General features: G+C 40.2%; 1 protein-coding gene across 2 annotated transcripts in view; it reads left to right on the forward strand.

The window, feature by feature from the left end:
* Positions 1–22,605, forward strand: part of DOCK3 (dedicator of cytokinesis 3) — a 569,026-nt gene that overhangs the window by 487,633 nt on the left and 58,788 nt on the right. For both annotated transcript variants that reach the window (XM_057311740.1, XM_057311742.1), the window contains 6 exons: positions 108–189; positions 3,058–3,228; positions 6,464–6,656; positions 9,287–9,414; positions 11,814–11,918; positions 13,775–13,873. In XM_057311740.1, the coding sequence (XP_057167723.1) occupies positions 108–189; positions 3,058–3,228; positions 6,464–6,656; positions 9,287–9,414; positions 11,814–11,918; positions 13,775–13,873 (778 nt within the window). The remainder of the gene's footprint in view (positions 1–107; positions 190–3,057; positions 3,229–6,463; positions 6,657–9,286; positions 9,415–11,813; positions 11,919–13,774; positions 13,874–22,605) is intronic.

A 22,605-nucleotide genomic window follows, 5' to 3' on the forward strand; every position in this document is an offset into this window, starting at 1 on the left:
TCACCAGCAGGATGTTATTCCTGTGTGGCTAATTCTGGGCTGCAAAAATTTCAAGCTGCATTGCTTTTGAATTAAAGTGGGATTTCTGGAACTGTTCTCTTTCCCAGGGAGCTCATCCGCTGTTTGAAGTGGTACATGGACTGCTCAGCAGAACTGATTCGACAGGACCACATTCAGGAAGCCATGCGGGTAATGTACTGAGCTCACTGTACGTAAAGGGCCCACCCTGCAGTTGTTTGTCAGTAATGTCAATGGTTTATCGCATGTAGGACAAGTGTAGACATCCTAGTACCCTGGCCTGCTTTCAGGAACACCTTGGACTACATAATTCTCCCTTCCCCCCCTTGATTTTTGCCCCAGAAGATCTTTATTCCTAATAATGTTATCTTAAGGCAGAAAGATCGGATGATGTGCCTGTAGCTCCTGGACATGCTTCCTGCCTGGAATCATTCATTCAGTCATTCAGTCGCTCGATGTTTCTTGATACCTTCCATGTGTCAAACACTGTAGTAGCCACTGGGGATTCAGCAGGGGCCCAAGCAGAAAAGGCTAGGCCTTCATAGCGCTTCCATCCAAGTGGAGGAAAGACAGCCAAACATGTAACACAGATAAATACACAAAGTCAGTGAAAAAAAAACAACAACTTGATGAATACTATGAAGGGAATAAACAGGATCATAGGATAGACTGGCTGGAAAGGAAGGTTTACTTCACATCAAGATTTTAGGGAAAGCCTCTCTGAGGAAGTGACCTCTGGGCTGAAATCAGTGTCCAGACCTGGGGGATGAGCATTCCAGACAGAGGAAACAGCATGTTTAAAAGCCTCACTGAGGCTTCAGTTAACCTTCTGACTCTTAATTTTGGCTCAGGTCATGATCTCAGGGTTGTTTCAAGCAACCAAGAAGTGACTGATGTGACCAAAGCTGGGGATTTCAAATGTTAAATTGGATGGGAGGTGACAAAAAGGAAGAACTGAGGCTGGTTCCAAGGAGTCTGGCTAGATCAGCTGGGTTGATGTCAGGGTTACTTTGGGAAATGTACTTTGGGAGAAGATCAGGTTTGGGTGGAAAGAAGCAAGAGTTCCCTTTGGGGGAGCACTTTTCTGAGGTACTGTCATACATATTCTCATCATTTCAAGCTTGTTTGAATGGCATCTCACACTAATGCATCCAGTACTAAGGTTTTATCAGGTCATTTCCCCTTCTTCATCAAATTTTAGTTAATAAGTCCTCTTGACTAAACCAGTAAGTCTCTATCCAACCCTCTTTTCATCCTTCATGGGATACACATGGTCCTGGCCGGGCAACTGTCTTTCTGGTGTGATAAGGTGCGGACCAGGAAACCTCTTCTTCTTTATTACTCTTGATTCAGTATATCTTGCCACCCATATCCATCTCTTCCTTTCTCTTTCAAAGCCATGGCCTTTCTAATAAGAAAGTTTGACCACCAAGGAAGATGAAAATAAAGAGTGCTTTGTTTTCTTACTTGATTACTTTGTTTGTTCCCTTATGAATGACCTGTAGGAGGTATCTTTGGTGAGTTTGAGGATGGTATTTGGCAAGGTGTTCTAAAAAGATAGGACACTTTTCACTACATCAGGTCCCCCAGGGAACCATGAAGAGGAAAGAGTAGGCACAATGGATCTTCTTAGTGATAGAAAGGTTGTAATAACTTTTAGGGTCTCTTTTCCTTTCAGGTTTATTAACTTAAGTAGAACTGGACAGAGCAGATGCTTCACCCACAGTTATGTGTTCCATTGTCTCCACACAGGGTTGGGAGTACCCTTGAATTTTGAATAAATTTCATGGGCTCCACCACTCATGACCAGGAAGTACAAGCAATTTTGCTGTCTCGTTCTGCCTTTCACTATGGAGCTAGTAGATGTTTCAAGCCATTCGATACATCTCTTGTATTAACTGTCTCAAACTGAAAAAGAAAAAAAAAAAAACTGGTCATGAGGAAAACATTTTCCTTTTCAAAACTGAGTACGTAGCATAGGTTTTCCTGGTTCTTTTCAGACCAGGCATTAAAAGGCTACTGGAACGGAGGCTGTAGCATTCATGCTGATGAGGCCACACACTGTAATTTTTTCTACTAGTGCAAGCCTCGAAAGATGCATTTTTCTGACCTAGCCATTCTACCATGCCAGCTGAATTCAATCTGGGCCACAAAACTTTGTTTTTGTTTTGCCAAACCTTCTGATACATGCATAGGTCATGAAAGGTAGCTTGAGAATTATTTCCTATTATATATTTCAAGTAGCTGAACTCCATTTGTTTCATCCTTGGATAAGTTTCTCCCCAGTGTCTCTGCCTTTCCAGTGTCTGGGAAATCTGTGGCATTTCTTTGATTGGAAAGCATAGTCTTGGATTTTCAGTCTGTTCTTTTAAAAGATAATTACTCTGCTCATAAGCATGAGCCAAGCTGCAGGGACTCCCCTGAATTAGATTCTACTCCTAAAACATGTTACAGGAGTTTCATCTTCTGCATTGGTCAAAAATTATGTATGAAGGTGCCCTAGTTTGGAAGAGGATGGAGAGTGAATGTGTCAGGTCCACCTGGGGCTGTGCAACCTGGGTCAGGTTTTCTCCAGACTTGATCCCCAGTGAGAAGGCTGGCACCGTGTCAGGCCCCAGCTGTATCTCAGAGGTGCAGAAGATTCCTTAAGGACTTTTTCTTCATGGAACAAATTCAAGAGAAGTTACATCATTGCTTTTGAAGCCCTTATTTCCAGACCTGAAAAAAAAAATGCGAAGAAACTTAATTTTCTTTTGATCCTGTATGTTCTTGAATTCAACAGCTCCCATAACAGCCTGTGGTTCCTCCTTTCTAGAACCACAAAAACAATTGTGAAATAATTCGGTAATTCTCTCAGGAAGAAGGCAGCTGCTGCTCAGTGACCCTTTGGACTTTTGAGAAAAAGTGCTTGTCTCCACAGTTGAAATTGGCCATCACCTGATTTCAGTGTAGAATTTACAGTTACTTTGCCCTTTATTCCCTGCTTTATTGGTTGTTGGCCATCTTTAACACCTACCCCTTTTGCTCCCACACCTCCAGGCCTTGGAGTACCTTTTCAAGTTTATTGTGCAGTCGAGGATCCTGTATTCCCGAGCCACCTGTGGGATGGAGGAGGAACAGTTCCGGTCCAGCATCCAAGAACTTTTCCAGTCCATCCGGTTTGTGCTCAGTCTGGACAGCAGAAACTCAGAAACACTCCTTTTCACTCAGGTGTGTGAGCTGCAGGGAAGTTTTGCTGCTGGATTCTCACCTGCCTTAGCACGTGGCTTATTTGTCCTGTGGCTTCTAGAGTTGAAGAAGCCCTGCCAGACTCCCGTGTGTTGGGTGAGGGGTGATTTGCAAGGAAATACCTAATAGAACAACATGCTGCTTTTACTTCAAAGGCGTCTCTGCCCTAGCTGCCAAATATAAACCAGTGGCTTTATGGTGTGGAAAATATAAACCAGTGGCTTTATGGTGTGGAAAAAGCACAACGTTACTCTCAGAAGCCCTCTTTAGGCCAAAGCTATTTAGTTACCATACTATTTGTCATTTTTGAACATCTTATTTAAAGGGAATACTCAGAATGTATAGAGAATTTTGTTTCCTAGTCACTGTGTTCATTTTTTAAAAATTAAAAAATATAAACTTTATATTAGTACTTATCCATTCCAGAAGTTAAGAGTGAAATAGGCAGAAATAACTAGAAAACTTTAAGAATTAAGATTAGATTCTACTGGAATTATCAGTGTGGGAAGAAAATTTGTTTCCTTATACTAATATAACAAAATAAAAATTATTTAAAAAAATAAATAAAAATAAAAATGTCCAGTCAGCTAATCTGTTACCTTTCCCAGGGAACCTCATCCTAGAAAGGATCAAGGATATTGTTTATTATCACAGTCACAAGGGGGATATTTTCTCTTATATATAAATGTCAGAATTTTATCTAATAGAAGCATTTCTTTGATTTTTTTTAAGCCAATTATTTTTTTTGAGGTTCCACACAGACTTTATTTTATTTTGCTTTATTTTCTTTAATGTATTTTTTAAGATTTTTAAATTTAATTTTATTTATTTTTTTATAATAATATTTTTTATTATATTATGTTAGTCACCATACAGTACATCCCTGGTTTTTGATGTAAAGTTCGATGATTCATTAGTTGCGTATAACACCCAGTGCACCATGCAATACGTGCCCTCCTTACTACCCATCACCAGCCTATCCCATTCCCCCACTCCCCTCCCCTCTGAAGCCAATTATTATTCAAAACCTATCAGCAAAGATCACTCTCGTCCATTCATTCAGTTGCTGCCAAGACTGTCATGAGTGCCAATATATGTTTAAATATTTCCTTTAAGAGTCTGCTCTTTTGTTTTCCACGTGACCTTCTGCTGCCCCTGATGCCAATTGCCTTTAAGCCCCTTGGACCAGAGAACAAGTGAACAACTGTGAGTTAGACTCTATAAAAGAGTGGAAATTCCTCAAGGTTTCCAGGTGTCTCTGTAAGAAAGGGTCATTCCATGGTCTCCCTTCCAAAGTACCCCACACAACTCATCTTCTTCCTCCCATCTCTCCTCCTGCCAACAAGGGCCCAGGACACCTACTCTTCCCCTCAGCATACATAGATATGGGGTGCTCAGAGGTAGCTAGCAGAGCAAGGCAGAGATGCATACTGAGAACTTAGCAATGCCTTGTACTCTGTGGCATGTTCCTATCGCATCAGGAGAGTTCAGATCTAGTCTCAGCTTAGACCCGAGTCAGGGGCAGACCTGCTTCTTTGGTGCCAGGCTCATGTTTCATGAGTTTCAGAACTCTCAGCAAGTCTACGGTACCGATAGATTTTATGTCTTTGCTTCTGACCACTAGGAGATGTTCGGGTGCAAGTGTCCTTCTGTCCTGGTGCAAAGTACAGGAAATCTCACCATTTAAGAGAATATTTACTATTTGTTGTGGATTATGAAAGGCCTGCTTTTCCCCCTTTGTCTTTTATATCTAACTTCTTATGATACTATGCTTTTGTGCTTGTTCTAATTTCTGCAAAAAAAAAAAAAAATCCCTTTGATATCCCAAGGAGTTATAAATCTTTGGATAGAATTCATCTAAGTTCTGTCCTTGGGCCTGGCCTGAACACAGACTGCCGTATATTTCACAGACGGACTTGTTTCCCCATGGCATAAATTTTCACCCACTGTAGGCCAGTGTCTACTGCCTGATGAAGCATTCAAGGAAAACAGCCCCCCGCCCCCGCTTCACTACGTGCCACATGGGAGGAGTGCACTCTCACCTTCTTGTCTCACAGTGACACTCCATTCCCTTGTGTGAATTCTGGATTAATCGTGTAAGAGGACTGAGAAGTGGGAAAGTCTGCTACCATGTAGACAAGAGAGAAGGAGGACCAGTATTTCTCAAAGGCCAATGATGTGCCAGCCACTCTGCTGGAAACTAACCTCATACACCTAATTTTTTTCATGCCAATACCAAGAGACAAGAGATAACATCATCCTCATTTTATAGATGAGAAAACGGAGGATTAGGCAGTAACTCACGGAAGGCTATATGATAGATAAGTAGTAAAGCGGAGATTTGAACTCATGTCTGTCTAATGCCAAAATTCTCTTTCTCCTATACTCCTCTGCCTCTGAAAGACTCTGGAACTATTACCAGATTGTCTTGAAGAGGCCACTTCATAGGTCTACCAGAGCCAAGATCCATGAGGAGAAGTCTCCAAACACACACACTCCCACCCGTGCACGGGCCATCTAGGTTGCTGAACTCTATGCCAACATAATCACCAGTCCTCAAGAGTTCCTAGCTGACTAAATCCGCACATCTTCCATCCCCAAGTGGATTTACAGTTGACACTGCCAAGCATCACAGATGAAGGACACGATTTACAAAGCCTTCAGATTTCATGGTTTCAAATAAATGTCTCTATCCTGGGAAAATGGTCCAGTTCTCAGAGCTGGATTACTGGCTACAGGGCTGTGAGTGGAGTTCAGCTCATGCTGCTTGCTGGTGCTCAGCTCTCTCCACTATATTTTCTTTGAGCAGTTCCTGGCTTGAATTTGAGACCAAAATTAGAAAGTCGAGAGTTTGATCATAGAGACAGACAAAAAATTTAAATCCATTTTGTGAGCAAAACAACTATGGCTATTAAGCCATATTGAGCTGATTTCTTTTTATGTTGCCTTCTCTTGCCAGCAAATGTACTGGCAAGTTATGAAAGCTTCAAGTGGCCTGAGCCCCAGCAAGTTTTCTTGTTTTAGTTTCCTTTTTGCTCTTCTGTTCCATGCCCCAAGAATGCTGCAGGGATGTGCGGAGTCAAAGGCCTGGGAGGAGCCCCCATGAGCCAGGGGTGCTGCAGTGACTTTTCAGCCTCTCGCCTCCTCGTATGATCATCTGACCACGTGAGCTAGATACCTAACTCTGCGCTAACCACAGCCTTACTTGCTTCTACAGGCTGCACTCCTTAATTCCTTCCCAACCATCTTTGATGAGCTGCTGCAAATGTTCACCGTGCAGGAGGTGGCAGAGTTTGTAAGAGGGACTCTGGGGAGCATGCCCAGCACCGTGCACATTGGGCAGTCAATGGATGTGGTGAAGCTCCAGTCCATCGCCAGGACTGTGGATAGCCGCCTGTTTTCTTTCTCAGGTAAATCAAGTTGGGACGAGAGTCAGACTCACCTTTCCTCCTTTCCAGGGTATTATCAAGTAGTAACCAAAGGCTCTGCTTTATCAGCCATCATGCAAGAAGCCTGTGGCCCTAAAAATGCAGAGCGTTTGGGAAACTATGTTAGATAATGCAGCCAAGACAGAGGCCTACTGCCTCACTCATGATTTATCCCTAGGGACCTGCAGCCTAGGCCATGCCCATGGGTGGCCTGCAGAGCAACTTCCAGGCCCACAAGTCTAACCGGCTGCCAAGAGTTGGGCCTGCCACACCCCCTGCAGGATGAGAAAGCAGAGGGAAAGGAGGGGGGAACAAGAGAGAAGGGTGTAGCCCAAGGGGATGAGGGTAAGTCAAGGAAATAAGAGAAACCCTTTAAAGGGGGCCCTAAGGACCCACTGTGTTTACTTTGTTCCTTGTCTCACCAATCAGATAGATTCCTTGCCTGTCTTTGAAAGAGCCTCTAAGGATCAGATAAAGAGATGGACAGTGAGCCCTCCATTTCCCAAGAGGTCAGGACAGCCTAACAAATAATAGACAGCCCAGATTACCTTTCTGGAAGAACCTCTGTATTCACACCGGAAACTACATTCAGCATGATCAGCCTGGCAGTGGTACCAAATACTCAGTGGCCAAATGTTAAGATCAGTATGAGCCTTATCCTTTAAATGGAATATCATGATCATAGAATAAACTTCTAGGTCACAGAAGTAAATCTGAAACACTAACAAAACAATTATTATTAGGATTTTTATAATTAGAATTTTTGGTAGTAAATTTTTTTTTTACTTTTAAAGTGTAAGAACGATAATTTCTCAACCAAGTGCTACACACAATTGAAATACTAAATAAATGTTCCCTTTAACTTAACTCTGCCAGAATAGGTTATTATTCATGGCAAAGCTGCCACCAAGAAAGTCAGCTTTTCTCTACCAGTCACTCTTTATAGTTAACACTTCTCCCTTCACCAGTTCCTGGGCTGGAGATTTTTATCACTGGTTTGGACGCGTTGGCACTGAGGCCACTGCATACGTTCAGGCTTTGTGCGCTGCTTGAAGAAGAGGCTTTCGAATATATGGGAAGGGGGACAGCAGACTGCCCTCACTGGCATCCTTTATTTCTAATATTTTTGTACGTACTCGCTGCTTCCCATAATCACTTAAGAAAAACTGGTCTTAAACTTTATGCGGCAATGGAACTATGTAGTTGGAGTTTGAGATGACAAGCCACCACCAGATTTTCATTTGCATCTCCGTTTCATTGAATGCTTGAGTTGCAGCGGCTCCCTTGAAGCAAGATTTTTACCGGCGGTGTCTTTTAAGCAACACTTACATTCTCAGAGCATATCAGCCCGGTCTCTTCTTCAGCACGTTCCAATAACAAGCTGCTGTTTTCTCTGCAGATAGTTATTGGTTGTTATAAATCCTGCTCTGTTGGTGTTTTGGTCTACAGAATGTATCATGAACTTCTCTTTTGTCCAGCCATCCTTTTAAACATAGAACAGCTGTCATTCCATTTTATTTGAATATATTCTAAATATTTGACACGACAGCCCCCAAATCTCTTGTAAGTCATATAATTTGTCTTTGGCTGAAAAAAAAAAGTTTTTTTTCTGAATTTCATCTGGAATACTTAACTATGGTCAAATAAATCCAAAATGCCCTGGCTTGTTTATATTACTGGCAATCTGACTGCATCATGCTGGCCAGGTAGGAGGGTACCTGCAGAGTCACACAGTCACTGAGCACATGGGAGGGCAGAGCACCCGAAACGTGTTCACACTTGTATTTCACTTTGTCTTCTCCTCAAACCTGTGAAGGAAATGCAGAAAAGGCCATTAGCACCTCATTGTACAGATGGGAAAAAGCAAGCCCATAGAAGGAATCAACCAGCCTAAGGTCCCCTAGGGTGAGTTAATAAAGGAATTTGAACTAGGATTCAGCCTTCCTGACAAGAGTTCTAAATATAGTCATCTTATGAAAATGTTCAGGTAACATTGAGGAGAAAAGTTAGGATTGACAATAAGCATTAGCTAATTATCAAAGGCTTATGACAAGACAAGTCCTCTACTGTTCCCTTCTTTGCTGTGGACATGCCAAGCCTGTCCCCTAAGCCTGAGGGGAAAAGGAGGTAGGCATAATGGCTGCCACCAAGTAAATGTTCATGCCAGGCACCTAGCCAGAGCATCATAAAGAGTCACCTTTTATAATCCATGTCAAGTCTACAGGTTCGATCAGTATAGTTCATAGAATTAGGTGTGTCATTTAAATGGAATTTTCACTGTAAGCTATGCTTTTATTTTTGGAATCTAATCATTAAAGAGATTTCGTTTGGAAGTAATCCCCTAACATTCATCCTGCACAAAATGTCATAGATACCGAGGCTTAAAAGGAGAAAGAAGGAAAGAGAGATGGAAGGATAATGCTGTGGGATGTCTTATAATGTCTAGGAGGTGGGTTTTTAGGCCCTCATAAGGGAAGGAAGTTACCTCCAGCTTGGCACCAGTTTCAGCCCCACTTGCTTTGAGACCAGTTAAGCACCACAGTGCCGCTGGCTTCCAGAGGTAGCTAGTTCTCCTCTGAAGGGCTTCTTCACCTTTGTGTTTTCTCTCTCAGAATCCCGCCGCATCCTGCTTCCCGTGGTTCTCCATCACATTCACCTTCACCTGAGGCAGCAGAAAGAGCTGCTAATCTGCTCAGGGATTCTTGGCAGCATCTTCTCCATCGTCAAGACCAGCTCTCTGGTAGTGGCCCCACGTCCACCTCGTCCTGCCTCAGCTCTGCCCGTCTTGTATTACTTTAGCCAGAGGCAGACCAACAAAGATCACTTTGTACATTGCTCTGTCAGAGAAGCTTTCATCAGTGACAGGAAGGTGCCCCAGTGAATGGAGGCCTGTGTATGCCCAGCGGGCTTCTCCACACAGCACAGTTTTGCTATTTGAAAAAAAGTTGTGCTCCCATAAATCCATCCAGAAATGTAGTTATCTTTAACACCAGAAAGCCCGATCCTGTGCCATGTTCTATTTCTATCAAAAGGTATTAATCCTGTGTTCCTGGGAGTGTTCTGAGGATACTCGGGCACAAGAGCAGGGAGACAGGCCCAGGCTGGGAGGCAGTTTGCTCATTCAGACTTTTCTGTCAGCTTCCTGGCAGCTTGATTCCACCCATATGGCATTCCTATACCATGCCAGATGAGGTCAGGATGTATGAGAGATAGTTCTTGCCCACAAGAGCTCTGAGCCTCATGGGATGGGAGAATTGCACTTTAAAGATGAGGTTTCAACTAGTAATGCTTTTGCCTATTTTCTCTCCTCTTTACTTTTTTGTTTAAAAAGAGATCTGTCAGGGGCCAGGGGGGTGGAGAAAAGACATGTAACAGGCATGAATAAGGGTAGAGATTTATTTTAATGATATTTATTTTATATATTATAATAGAAGAAATACATATTAGAGAAAATGTATAAACTATAGGAAAGTATAAAGAAAGAAATTAAGAACAAGAGTGAGTTTTTTATTACAACATCTTACTAAATTGAGATCAAGTTTCTGGAGAATAAAATTTCAAGCACATTTAAAATGCAGACCGGTAGCCAGGTAATAAGAATGTACAGGTTAGGCTACCCATGTAGAGCAGGAGAGGTCCTGAAAAAAAGAGTATGGTTGCTTTGAGCAAGATGTAGGGACCCAGTAGGGTGCTCTGGTGTCCAGACTTAAAGTACCATCTGGAGACAGGGGCCTCAGTTGGCAGAGTGCCTGTGGTGGTTGTAGTGGCCCTATTGTTTGCTCTTGGCTCCAGGCAAGGCTTGGCAGCTCTCCTTCCCACCAGGCCTCAGAGAGGCAACACTAGGCACATAAGGTGTGTTAGCAGCCCAAGGTCAGACTTGAGGAGGTGGGAGGCTTCTTGCTAAAGGAAGGAGAGAAATTGAAGGGGAAAATAAAGGGAAGGAGAGGAATGGAAACAGGTAAAAACCTGAAGGAGATGGTCTGGTTGTTTTTGTGGGACTAGAGAGTTGCGTGCAACTGGTTGCTTACAACTAGTCAGGGAGACAACATAGATAAGAGTGTTACAGTCACTTCAGCAGATGAGAAAGCAGACTTTGGCCCCAGAAGCTGCTCACATTTTTCGTGTGGAATGGACACAGTATAATTACATTGAATGGATAGGTAGGGGTGGAATTAAGCTCCAGGAGAGTAGAGATAGAATCTTTCTTGTTCACCTCTGTATACGCAGGTTCACAAACAGTGATCGGCACATGGAAAATGCTTAACGAACAATCGATTGGTGGATGGATGGGGAGATGGACATTTATACCAGTAATAATATAAAGAGGCTAGAGAAGGGGCAATGGGAATCTCGGTGAGATAAATGAAATCAGGCTACAAGATGTGAGATTAGTGTGAGAGGTCTGTAAAAGGATAGCACAGACTCTTCCTAGACTCAGAGTGTGGTGGCCGAGAAGCAGAGCTTAGTGAGGAGGTAGGCTCCATTGTTTTTGTGAGGCTGCCCAAGAAAGACACATTGAGACCAGAGTCCTTCAGGTGAACCAGGGAACGTGAGCAAGAATGCTGAGGGGCTAGAAGTGAAATGCAGCCATACTGAGAAGCATTTGGGACCAGCAAAGCTTCACATCACCTAAAAGAAAGCCCTGAGGAGAAAACAGTCCTCTTAAAGATTGAGACACTTCCTTGTGCATTAGCAGTTGTGCGTTAGCAAGAGTGAAGGTGCTACCACCACACCCTGTGGCGTGAATACCATTTTCTCAAAGCGTTAGCAGTGTTGTGCTTTCTCCTGACTTTTCGAGGGAAATCGAAGAAAACATGTAACTTAGGACCCTCGCTTCTGTCCTGTATATTACAGTGGACCTAGGTTCATTACCTGAGGTTCAGAACTGCGGGTGTCAGGTGGTGCTGGGTTAGGCGAAGTCCCGGGCCACCATACCAGGGCAACAGAGGCAGGTTTGCCTCATCTTCTCTCAGGGCCACTGTCTCAGGTTCCTTGCCACTGCATGCTAGTGAAGCCGGAGCTCAGTGTTAAGAATCCAGTCAGAAGACCACTCCTGACGTCGCTGACTTAGGGAGTGCTGCCAGCTGCCTGACAGCTGGGCCCGGTGCTAACCGTGTGCTCTCTCACTGCCCGCTCCAGGAGGCAGATGTCATGGAAGAGGTAGAAATGATGGTGGAGAGCCTCCTGGACGTGCTCTTGCAGACTCTGCTCACCATCATGAGCAAATCGCACGCTCAGGAGGCGGTAAGAGGGCAGCGGTGCCCGCAGTGCACAGCCGAGATCACTGTTAGTAACTAACATTCAGGTTTTCTTGCTTTCTTTTCTAACCTGGGGCTCCCGCACACCAGCCTCCACCTCCTCATCGCGCCACCTTCATCTCCATCTCCCTTCCTGCATGGTTGTCAGCATGCTGCCCTCTTCCCTTCTCGCGACTGGTTCCCATCTCCACTCTGAAAGCCCCAGGTTCATAGTCCCAGAAGTCTACTAGATGCAGGGAATGCTTTGTATCCTGTTTCCCTGCACTCTGTCTCTGTTGGCCACTGCCTTTATGCCAACTCATTTTCTATTACGTAGAATGAAGCAGAGACGTAGTAAGAGATTGAAGGTGAAAAATGGACTTTTCCTTCGAGGAGCAGGCTCTTCTAAATGATGTGCTGCAGAGCAGAATAATTTTCTTAGAATTTGGCTATATCTACAGATTAGTTGTTTTTGTCCACAGTGTTTGTATCCAAATGTCTAGCGTCAGGAAAACTGTGGTGAGGTAGAATTGCACTGGCATTACTGGACAATTAGAAGAGAAACAGCCTGGGCAGCCTCTCAGGAGGGACAGAGACACAGCCCCCACTCCTATACCCAGAGCGGACTTCTTAACCCTGGTATTAGAACTCAATAAACAGATTGCGTGGAATCTTCCAGTCGGCAGGTGGGAGGCTGCAGTGATTTCTTTGAAGTGAATCCTCTGTGGGAGCAAGCCAAGCTCCAGCAGGCTAGGGAGAGCAGGGAGAGCAGAGAACAGGCATGTGTTCTGAAGCACTGAGCATAGAAAGAATGTTCCCTTGGGAGCGCCTATTGCGGGCACTCTCACTGCAGGTAAAAACATGCATACCCTGCTATGTCCTGGTAACGCCAGCTTCTGTCCAACGACTGCACAGCTCTTGCTGCGGGCCAAACCTGCTCTGTGCACTTTACAAACACTCATTTAGCGATGCTAATTCACATAGGTGTAATGAAGATGGTAATAACTGCATAATTTACCCAGCATGTCTTTATGTACTGGACTTTTCCACTGAAAAGCTTCATGTACATTCATTCCTCCAATCCTCATAACAAATCTATGAATTATGGCTTATTAAGCCCATTCTCTGGATGAAACTGAGGTTCATATACATGTGTATGTTCCACGTACACATATGCATAATGATTTCATATGTCTAGAAATGCTCTGAGAGACAAAAAACCATTGTCAAATTTCCATGAGTTCAAAAGCATTTGATCAGCTGCCCCATGCCAAAAATTTCCATAAGATGGTGAAAGTCTTGGAGTCCTTAAAACACGGTTTTCTTCCATGTTACCACAGTTGGAAATTAAAGAAATTTTGATGATTCATTTTTTATCCTGAAATTTTTACTTATCTTAAAGCCCACAACTTGTCTTCTCATAAAGAGAAGCTCCAACCCAGCACGATGGGAAGAGCCCCAATTCTGCCCAGAAAAGGCTGAGCACCCTGTTCTGAGGAACCCCTTTAGACTTCAGTGTGGTGGCCTGACAACATATAGTGACAAAGGACTGTGTAGCCAGAAATTTCCTAGGAAAAAAACTAGACTATCTGTCTCACTTTGCAGTACTTCTTTGTTACAGTTGTTAAGGTTTTTCCATTAGCCCCATGCTGCTGAGGTCTCATCAAAACTCCCAAGCCCTTCAGGTCTCCCTTAGCAGAAAAGAAAACTCAGGGCCAGAGTTCTCACCTTCCCTTTCATGATCATTGGGGCCATCTCAGACCCTTCCTTCTCTCCTTGCCCTCTGTGGACTGGGGAAATAGCTCATGTGGTTAGCTGTGCTGAGTGGTTTTGTTTTGTTTTGTTTTTTTGGTTGGTCCTCAGGGTGAGTACGTGTCCTGCCTTCTCTCGCTGCTCCGCCAGATGTGTGACACCCATTACCAGCACCTCCTGGACAACTTCCAGAGCAAAGATGAACTCAAGGTGGGCAACAAACCTACCTTAAAACTGACTTTTCACCCCAGACAGGAAGCATGTAGCTGAGACTGCCCAGGGGCTTTCCCCCTGCCGGGGGCCGAGTGCAAGTGACTGATGCTGCCTAGGGCAAAGGGTTCACCAGCCCCCATTTTACAGCTGTGAGTGTATGGCTCCCAGAAGCTGAAAGCCAGCAATGTTCGGATACAGACAGACCCCAGTAACACTGGCAAGTTTTCCCTGACTGGTAGCAGCCCTATGACCATGTGCCTCTATGGGAGGCTGCTCTCGGCCATAGTAGTTGTCCGCAAACCAGAACTCTTTCCTTTCTTATGAACTCAATAATCACCTTATATTTTCCCCCTGCAAACCAGACTTCACTGTTTAATAACTGTAATTATAATAATGGTGACGACTTTTCTTCATTAAAATGTATTTCTGGAAGTGACCTGTAGAAAGAAAAAGTGAGGGCTCTCCATTGGCTACCAGATTCTGGATCCAGACCACTGGGGCAGATAGTGCAGAGAAATGGGCCCATGATCCACACAATAGAAGAGCATTCCCAAACTTCCTGTGGTATCAGCTGCTGACAAACTGCTAGGGCTTGTGTCTTTGCCTTAGAATGTGCTACTCAGTTCATCCCTGGATAAACAAACTATTGCAAATTTTAGTTGCATGCTCTGCCTCCATTCAGAAGTATTTCATAGTAATGCATTTGCATTTCATAGTAATGCATTTGCATTTCATAGTAATGCATTGCACTTTTATTTGTACGACCTTTATTAATCATATTATATCAGTTAGTATTAGGTGTCATTTTCTAGTATCTGACTTGACCTGCCTTTCCACAGACATGGATCTCTGCAGATTGTTGCCATTAACTCGTTGCAGTAAGGTCAGCCCGTCTTCTTGGATGGGTGAATTGACAGCCCTTGAAGTGAACCAAAAGTTAGCCAGAGATCAAAGCAGAGCTTGAGGTGGGCGTAGAGCCTGAAAATCCAGGGTTGGCTATTCTAGATCATTTTCAGCCTTTGTGGCTCTACTAACTGATTCGCAGTCAGAAGCTCGGGCTGACATCATTCTCTTACTTTTTAATTTAAATCATATTTTTATAACACCAATATGTACACATTTTTAAATTTTAAATTTTTTATTCATTTATTGAAAGCCTATTCTGTGCAGGCACTATACCCAGAACCTTATGGGTTTGTTTGGGTTTTTTTTATAATAATTTTTTATTATGTTATGTTAGTCACCATACAGTACATCCCTAGTTTATGGGTTTTTAAATTTTTAATTTCAGTGTAGTTAATATTCAGTGTATATGTATACGTTATCTTAAAAGCCAAAGCACATCACAAAGCTCATAACATAAAATGGTGGTTCCCTAGTTCAACCTGACCCATGTCCAGTTTCTACTCCCCAGAAGCGGTCACTTTGAATTCTTTTGCTGTTCTTTAAGCTTCTACTGCCATTTTAAATTTTAACTGGTAGTTTTTGTCTATTTTCTTCTTCCCATGGAAAATGAGGGTGACTCTCTTCTCTCTCACACACATATCTTTCCTCTCATTCTTCCGATATAGTCCGCATACATTTTTGTTTAAATCAGTAATTGACTCTTCTTTATTACAGCTGGGTAAGTACTGTGGTGAGTCAACTGCTATGCTGTTACACTTCCTTTCTCATAAAACTTCCTGTTTTTTCCTAGAATTATTTGCCTCTTTTGTTACTCACTTTTTTTTGTTGTTTTCTTTTGGTTTTCAAGTCTGGCTAGGATTTCCTACTCCCTCTCTGTAATAAACCTCTTCTTTCAGCTTTCCTCAAGGTCAAATCTGTCAGATACTACTGTCAGGTCACTTTTTCTTTTCCTGGAAACTTGCCCTGTTTTTATTTGTTTCAGTCTCTAATGTACATGTTAGAGACTTTCCTTCTATATGTAAAGACTTTTGGATGTCAGTCTGTGTCTAAAAGTGAGGTGGTCTGGTGCTAATGAGAAGCTCTATGTGTGTGCGGGGCTTGTCTCCAGGCTTCTCTGTAGCTGACTGAAGAGGGTCTGGCCATTTGGTCAGAATATCCTCTAATTCCTGTATCTACTGGTCTGCTTTCTTGGACTTGTCTCTTTCCTGAGACAAGAATCCCTTTCCCTTCCTAAGAATGGAGTAGCCTACCAATGTTTTGGAAATCAAATAGCAAAAAGGGACTGGGAACCTTCCAGTTCAGCAGGTGAACTTTCTCTGAGCGCCTGTTTTCATTTTGGCATCTCAGCCCATGAGAACAGATCCTCAGTGAATAACTACTCCAGAGAGCAGCCCTCAGTCTTCTGACAGGATGGGGAAAGCCTGGTCACCTAGGGGCATGAGATGGCAGAAGAGATCTTAGGGAGACTGTAAATCAGTCTTCCTGTTTTTAGCCTTCATATCCCAGTCCCACAGAGGTACCTGGTGAAGCCTACAGTTTCTGAGATTCTTATTTCCTATTGCTGTCACTTCCAAAGGCTCTTAGCTGTTGTCGTTCTCAAATATATTAAGTCAGTTACCACAAAAGCTCTCAAAATGTATTCACCTCTTCTGATTACTGTGTTCTTATTTCCTGTTTCCTTTGTCTCTGTGGGCATATGTATTTCTTGACTGTCATTTTAAAGGATTTGAGCTGAAACAGACATGAGGGAACATATGCAGTCCACCACACCAAATATAGAGTTCGGCACATTTATTCTTTTTTTATGATAGCATTATTGAGATATAATTTGCATACTGTAAAATTTACACTTTTAAATTGTACAAGTCAGTGTCTCTGATTATATCCATCTTAAAAGACTTATCACAAATTAACAAGATCAAGTTAATAATTTATAACTTCCCACAAAGAAAAGCCAAAGACCAAATGGCTTAATTGGTGCATTCTACCAAATTTTTAAAGAATTAATGCCAATCCTTCACAAGCTCTTATAAAAAATGGAAGAGGCAGGAACACTTCCAGCTCATTTTATGAAGTCAGCAGTACCCTGACATGAAAACCAAAGGCAGCCATCACAAGAAAAGCAAACTATAGACCAATATCCCTTATAAATATAAGTGCAGAAACCTTTAGCAACATACTAGCAAACTGAATCCAGGAACATACTAAAAGAAGTATACACCATGATCACATGGGATTGATCCCAGAAATGCAAGGTTGGCTTAACATATGGTAATCTATCAATGTAATACACCATTGAATAGAATAAAGGACAAAAACAGAATCCTAAGTGAAATAAGTCAGGCAAAGAAAGACAATTATCATATGGTTTCTCTCATCTATGGAACATAAGAACTAGGAAGATTGGTAGGAGAAGAAAGGGATAAAGAAAGGGGGGTAATCAGAAGGGGGAATGAAGCATGAGAGACTATGGACTATGAGAAACAAACTGAGGGCTTCAGAGGGGAGGAGGGTGGGGGAATAGAATAGGCTGGTGATGGGTAGTAAGGAGGGCACGTATTGCATGGTGCACTGGGTGTTATACGCAACTAATGAATCATCGAACTTTACATCAGAAACCAGGGATGTACTGTATGGTGACTAACATAATATAATAAAAAAATATTATTATAAAAAAAACAGGATCATCATAATGGCTGTAAAAAAATCAGTGTTTTAAAACTTTCATGATAAAATCATTCACTCAACAAACTAGAAATAGAGGGGAATTTCTTCAGACTATGATAAAAGACATCTATGAAAAACCCACAGCCAACATCATACTTAATAACAAAAGACTGAATCCTTTCCTGTTAAGGTCAGGAACAAGAGAAAGACATCTGCTCTAACCACTTATATTCATTATATTGGAGCATCTAGCTGGAGCAATTCAGCACAGGTTTGGAAAGGAAGAAGTAAAACTATCTCTATCCTCAGATGGTATGATTTTGTATATAGAAAATCCTAAGACATCCATAAAAACAGTATCAGGAGTAATAAGCTCAGCAAAGTTGCAGGATGCATAATTAATATACAAAAATCAATTCTTTTTCTTGGCACTAGAAATGAACAATTCAAGAATGAAATTAAAAGAACATCTCCATTTACAAAAGTATAAAAACATATAAAATAATAAGTAAAGGAAATTAAAGAAGACCAAAATAAGTGAAAGACACCCCATGTTCATGGATTGGAGCACTTAATGTTATTAAGAGGACAGTACTTCACAAAGTGATCTACAGGTTTGATACAAGACCTCTCAAAGTTTCCACTGCCTTTTTGCAGATATTGACAATCTGATCTATAATTCATAGGGGAAAGAAAGTGACTCAGAATAGCCAAACAATCTTGAAAAATAAAGCAAAATTGGAGAATTCACACTTCCCAGTTTCAAAACTTACAACAAAATAACAGTAATCAGAATTGGTACTTGCATAAAGATAGACATAAAGATCAATGGAATTGGATTGAGAGTCTAGAAATAAACCTTTATATTTACAGTCAATTGAACTTCAATAACGTTGCCAAGACAATATAAAGAGTAAAGAAGTCTTTGCAGCAAATGGTTCTGGGACAACTTGATATCTAACCTCTGCCTCATACCATATAAAAAAAATCAACTGGAAAGGTATCATAGACCTAAATGTAAGAGCTAAACTATAAAACTCTTAGAAGGAAACAGGAGTGAGTATATCTTTATGTCCCTTGGTTTAGCAGTGATTTCTTAGTTATGACACCAAAAGCACAAGCAACAAAAGAAAAAATAGATGTTAGACTTCATCAAAATTAAAAACTTCTGTATTTAAACTGAATGGGAAGTCATCAGAGAGGGAGAAAAACCGTGTGAGAGACTCTTAACTCTAGGAAACAAACTGAGGGTTGCTGGAGAGGAGGTGGGTGGGGGGATGGGGTAATTGGATGATGGGCATTTAGGAGGGCACATGATGTGATGAGCACTGGGTGTCATATGCAACTGATAAATTATTGAACGTTACATCTGAAACTAATGATGTACTATAAGTTGGCTAATTGAATTTAAATTTTAAAAAAATTTCTGTGTTTCAAAGGATGCCAACAAGAAAGTGAAAGCCCACAGAATGGAAGAAAATATTGGCAAATCATATATCTAATAATAGGACTTGCATGTAAAATATATAAATAACTCTTACAACTCAAGAATGAAAAGGTAACTCGATTTTAAAATGGGCAAAGCAATGAAGTACTGTCTGGTGACTAAAATAACATAATAATAAACAAACAAATAAATAAAATGAGCACAGTATTTTAATAGACATTTCCCCAAAAAAGATACATAAATAGCCAAAACACATGTGAAAAGATGTTTCAACATCATTAGTCATTAAGGAAATACAAGTGGATATAATCAAAAAGACAAATATTAGTACTAATTCTAGTTTAAATATTTGGTGGAATTCACCAGTGAAGCCATCTTGTCATGCACTTTTCTTTGTGTGAAGCTTTTAAATTATTAGTTTGATCTCTTCACTTATGATAGGTCTGTTCAGACTTTAATTTTATTTATTTTTTTAATGATTTTTATTATGTTAGTCACCATACAGTACATCCCTGGTTTCTGATGTAAAGTTCGATGATTCATTAGTTGCGTATAACACCCAGTGCACCATGCAATACGTGCCCTCCTTACTACCCATCACCAGCCTATTTTAATTTTAAATGAATTTTGGTTGTTTATATCTTTCTAAGAATTTGTCCATTTCATCTAAGTTACATAATTTGTTGGCATACATTTGTTTATAGTAGTCTCTTACGATCCTTTCTAGTTCTCTAACATTGGTAATGATGTCGCTTCTTCCATCCCTAATTTTAGTAATTGAGTTTTCTCTTTTTTTTTTTCTTTTTTTTTCTTGGTTTGTCAATTTTGTTGATATTTTCAAAGAACCAACTTTTGGTTTCATTTTTTTCCTCTATTTTTCTCTTCTCTGTTTCATTTATTATCCCCTTTCTTCTTCTTGCTTTACGTTAGTTTGCTCTTCTTTCTCTAGTTTCTTAAGGCGTAGGGTAGGTTATTGATTTGAGACCTTACTCTTTTTAATGTAGGCACTACAACTATAAGCTTTAGCTTCATCCCGTAAGTTTTGATTTGATATGTTTTCATTTTTATTGATCTTGAAGTATTCCTGTTTCACTCATGTTTTCTTCTTTGACCCATTGGTTATTTGGGAGTGTATTGTTTAATTCACATATTTTTTACTTTCCCAAATCTCTTTGTGTCATTCATTTCTAACTCCCTTCCGTAGTGGTTGGAGAACATGCTTTATATGATTTCAGTTCTTTTAAATATAGTGGGGCTTTCTTTATGGCCTAACATATGGTCTGTCCTAGAGAAGTTCATATATCCTTCTATGTGTATCCTGCTATTGTTGGATAGAGTGTCCTATAGATGTCTGTTAGGTGTTGTTAGTTTATATTATGTTCAAGATTTCTTTTTCCTTGCTGATCTTCTTTTAGTTGTTTTATACATTATTGAAAGTAGTATATCGAAGCCTCCAACTATCATTGTTGAATTTTCTATTTTTCCTTTTAATTCTGTCAGGTTTTGCTTCATGTGTTTTGAGGTTCTATTTTAAATGCATATATGTTTATAATTGTTTCAGACATATTGTCTCTTTTGTCATTATAAAATGTCCCTTTGTGGTCTCTAATGATAATTGTTGTTAAAGTCTATATTGTTTAACATTAACATAGCCACCAGTTCTATTTTGGGTGTCATTTTCATTGTATATATTTCCTATCCTTTTACTTTTGAGGTACTTATGTCTTTGAATCCAAAGTATGTATCTTGTAGACCACATATAATTAGATCATGTTTATTTTTTAACTATCTTCCTATCTCTGCCTTTTGATTAGAATGTTTAACCCATTTACATTTACTGTAATTAACAATAAGTTAGGATTTACACCTGTCATTTTGCTATTTGTTTTATATCTGTCTTGTATCTTCTTTGTTCCTCTATTCCTCAATTTCTGCCTTCTTCCATGTTAAATATTTTTACTGTGTGATTTTAATTCCTTCATTGTTTCTTTTAGTATATTTTTAAAGTTATTTTCTTAATGATTGCCCTGGAAATTACAATTAACATCTCAATCTACCAGTTACACTTTAATAACATACAAAAACTTCACTCCAATAAATCTCCAATCCCTTCTTCTTTTTTGTGCTGTTACTGTCATATAAATTACATATTTATATATTATAATCTCACCAACATACTTTTATAATTATTGCTTTATGCAGTTGCCTTGTAAATCTAATAGGAAAAGAGTTACAAACTTAACATATATACTATCTTTTACATTTACCTATATAGTCACTTTTCCTAGTGCTTTTTATTTCTTCACATGGATTCAAGTTACTGTCTGGTATCCTTTTAAGTTGGGGAGACTCCCTTTAGTATATCTTTTAGGGCAGTTCTAATAACAAATTCTCACAGCCTTTTTTTTTTAACCTGAGAATGTTTTAATTTCTTCATCATTTTTGAATGATAGTTTTGCTAGACTTAAGATTCTTGGTTGACATTATTTCAGTACTTTGAATATGTTATTCCACTGCCTTCTGGTCTACATCATATCTGCTCGTAAGCTACCTATTATTATTGAGAATGATTTGTATGTGATAAAAAATTTTTTTCTTCTTGCTTTCAAGATTCTCTCTTTGTTTTTGGCATTTGACATTTTGACTATGATATGTCTATATATAAATTTCTTTGATTTTATCCTATTTGGAGTTCATTGAGCTGTTTGGATGTGTAGATTAAAGGGTTTTTCCATCAAATTTGGGAAATTTTTAAAATATTTCTTCAAATATTTATTCAAAATCTCTTCCTCTTTTTCTTTCATCTCTTCCTGACACTCCTATTATTTGTACGTTTTTACAATTGGTGGTATCCTACATGCTTTGTTTGGTTTTCTTCATTTTCTTTCTGTTCCTCTGGATAAGCTCAGTTGACATATCATTTAAATTTGCTGATTCTTTCTTCTGACAGTTCAAATCTCTGTTGAGCCCCTCTAGCAAAATTTACAATACAGTTATGGTACTTTTAAATTCTTTCTATTTGATGCTTTTACAATAATTTCTATCTATTTTACTGATACTCTCTATTTGGTGAGATATTGTTCTTGTACTTTCCTTTAATTCTTTAGACATGGTTTCCTTTAGTTCTGTGAGCTTATTTATAACAGCTGAGTTAAAGTCTTTTCCTAGTAAGTCCAACATTTGAGCTACCTCAGGTAAAGTTTCTATTGACTTCTTTTTTTCCTGTTTATGGGTCATACTTTCATGTTTAATTTCACATATTATAATTTTTTTGTTAAAAACTTGACAATTTAAATAACGTAGCAACTCTAGAAATCAGATCCCCCACCACATTCCAGGGGTGGTTGTTGTTGCTTTTTGTTGTTTTGTTGTTATTGATATCTGTTTGCTAGCTTATTTAGTGACTTTCTTGGACTAATTCTTTAATGTCTGTATTCGTTGTTGTGTGCAGCCACTGAGCTAATCCCTGGACAGAAATTTCTTTAAATGCCTTAAGTCAAACTGAGAGCTTTAGAGGGGAGGGGGGTGGGGGATCAGGATAGGCTTGTGATGGGTATTAAGGAGGACACGTATTGCATGGTGCACTGGGTGTTATATGCAAGTAATGAATCATGGAACTTTACATCAAATACTTGGGATGTACTGTATGGTGACTAACATAATAAAAAATTATTATTAAAAAAAAACGTTAGAAAATATTCACATCAAG

Source organism: Ursus arctos, unplaced genomic scaffold, assembly GCF_023065955.2.
Source record: "Ursus arctos isolate Adak ecotype North America unplaced genomic scaffold, UrsArc2.0 scaffold_14, whole genome shotgun sequence".
Classification (NCBI taxonomy): Eukaryota; Metazoa; Chordata; class Mammalia; order Carnivora; family Ursidae; genus Ursus; species Ursus arctos.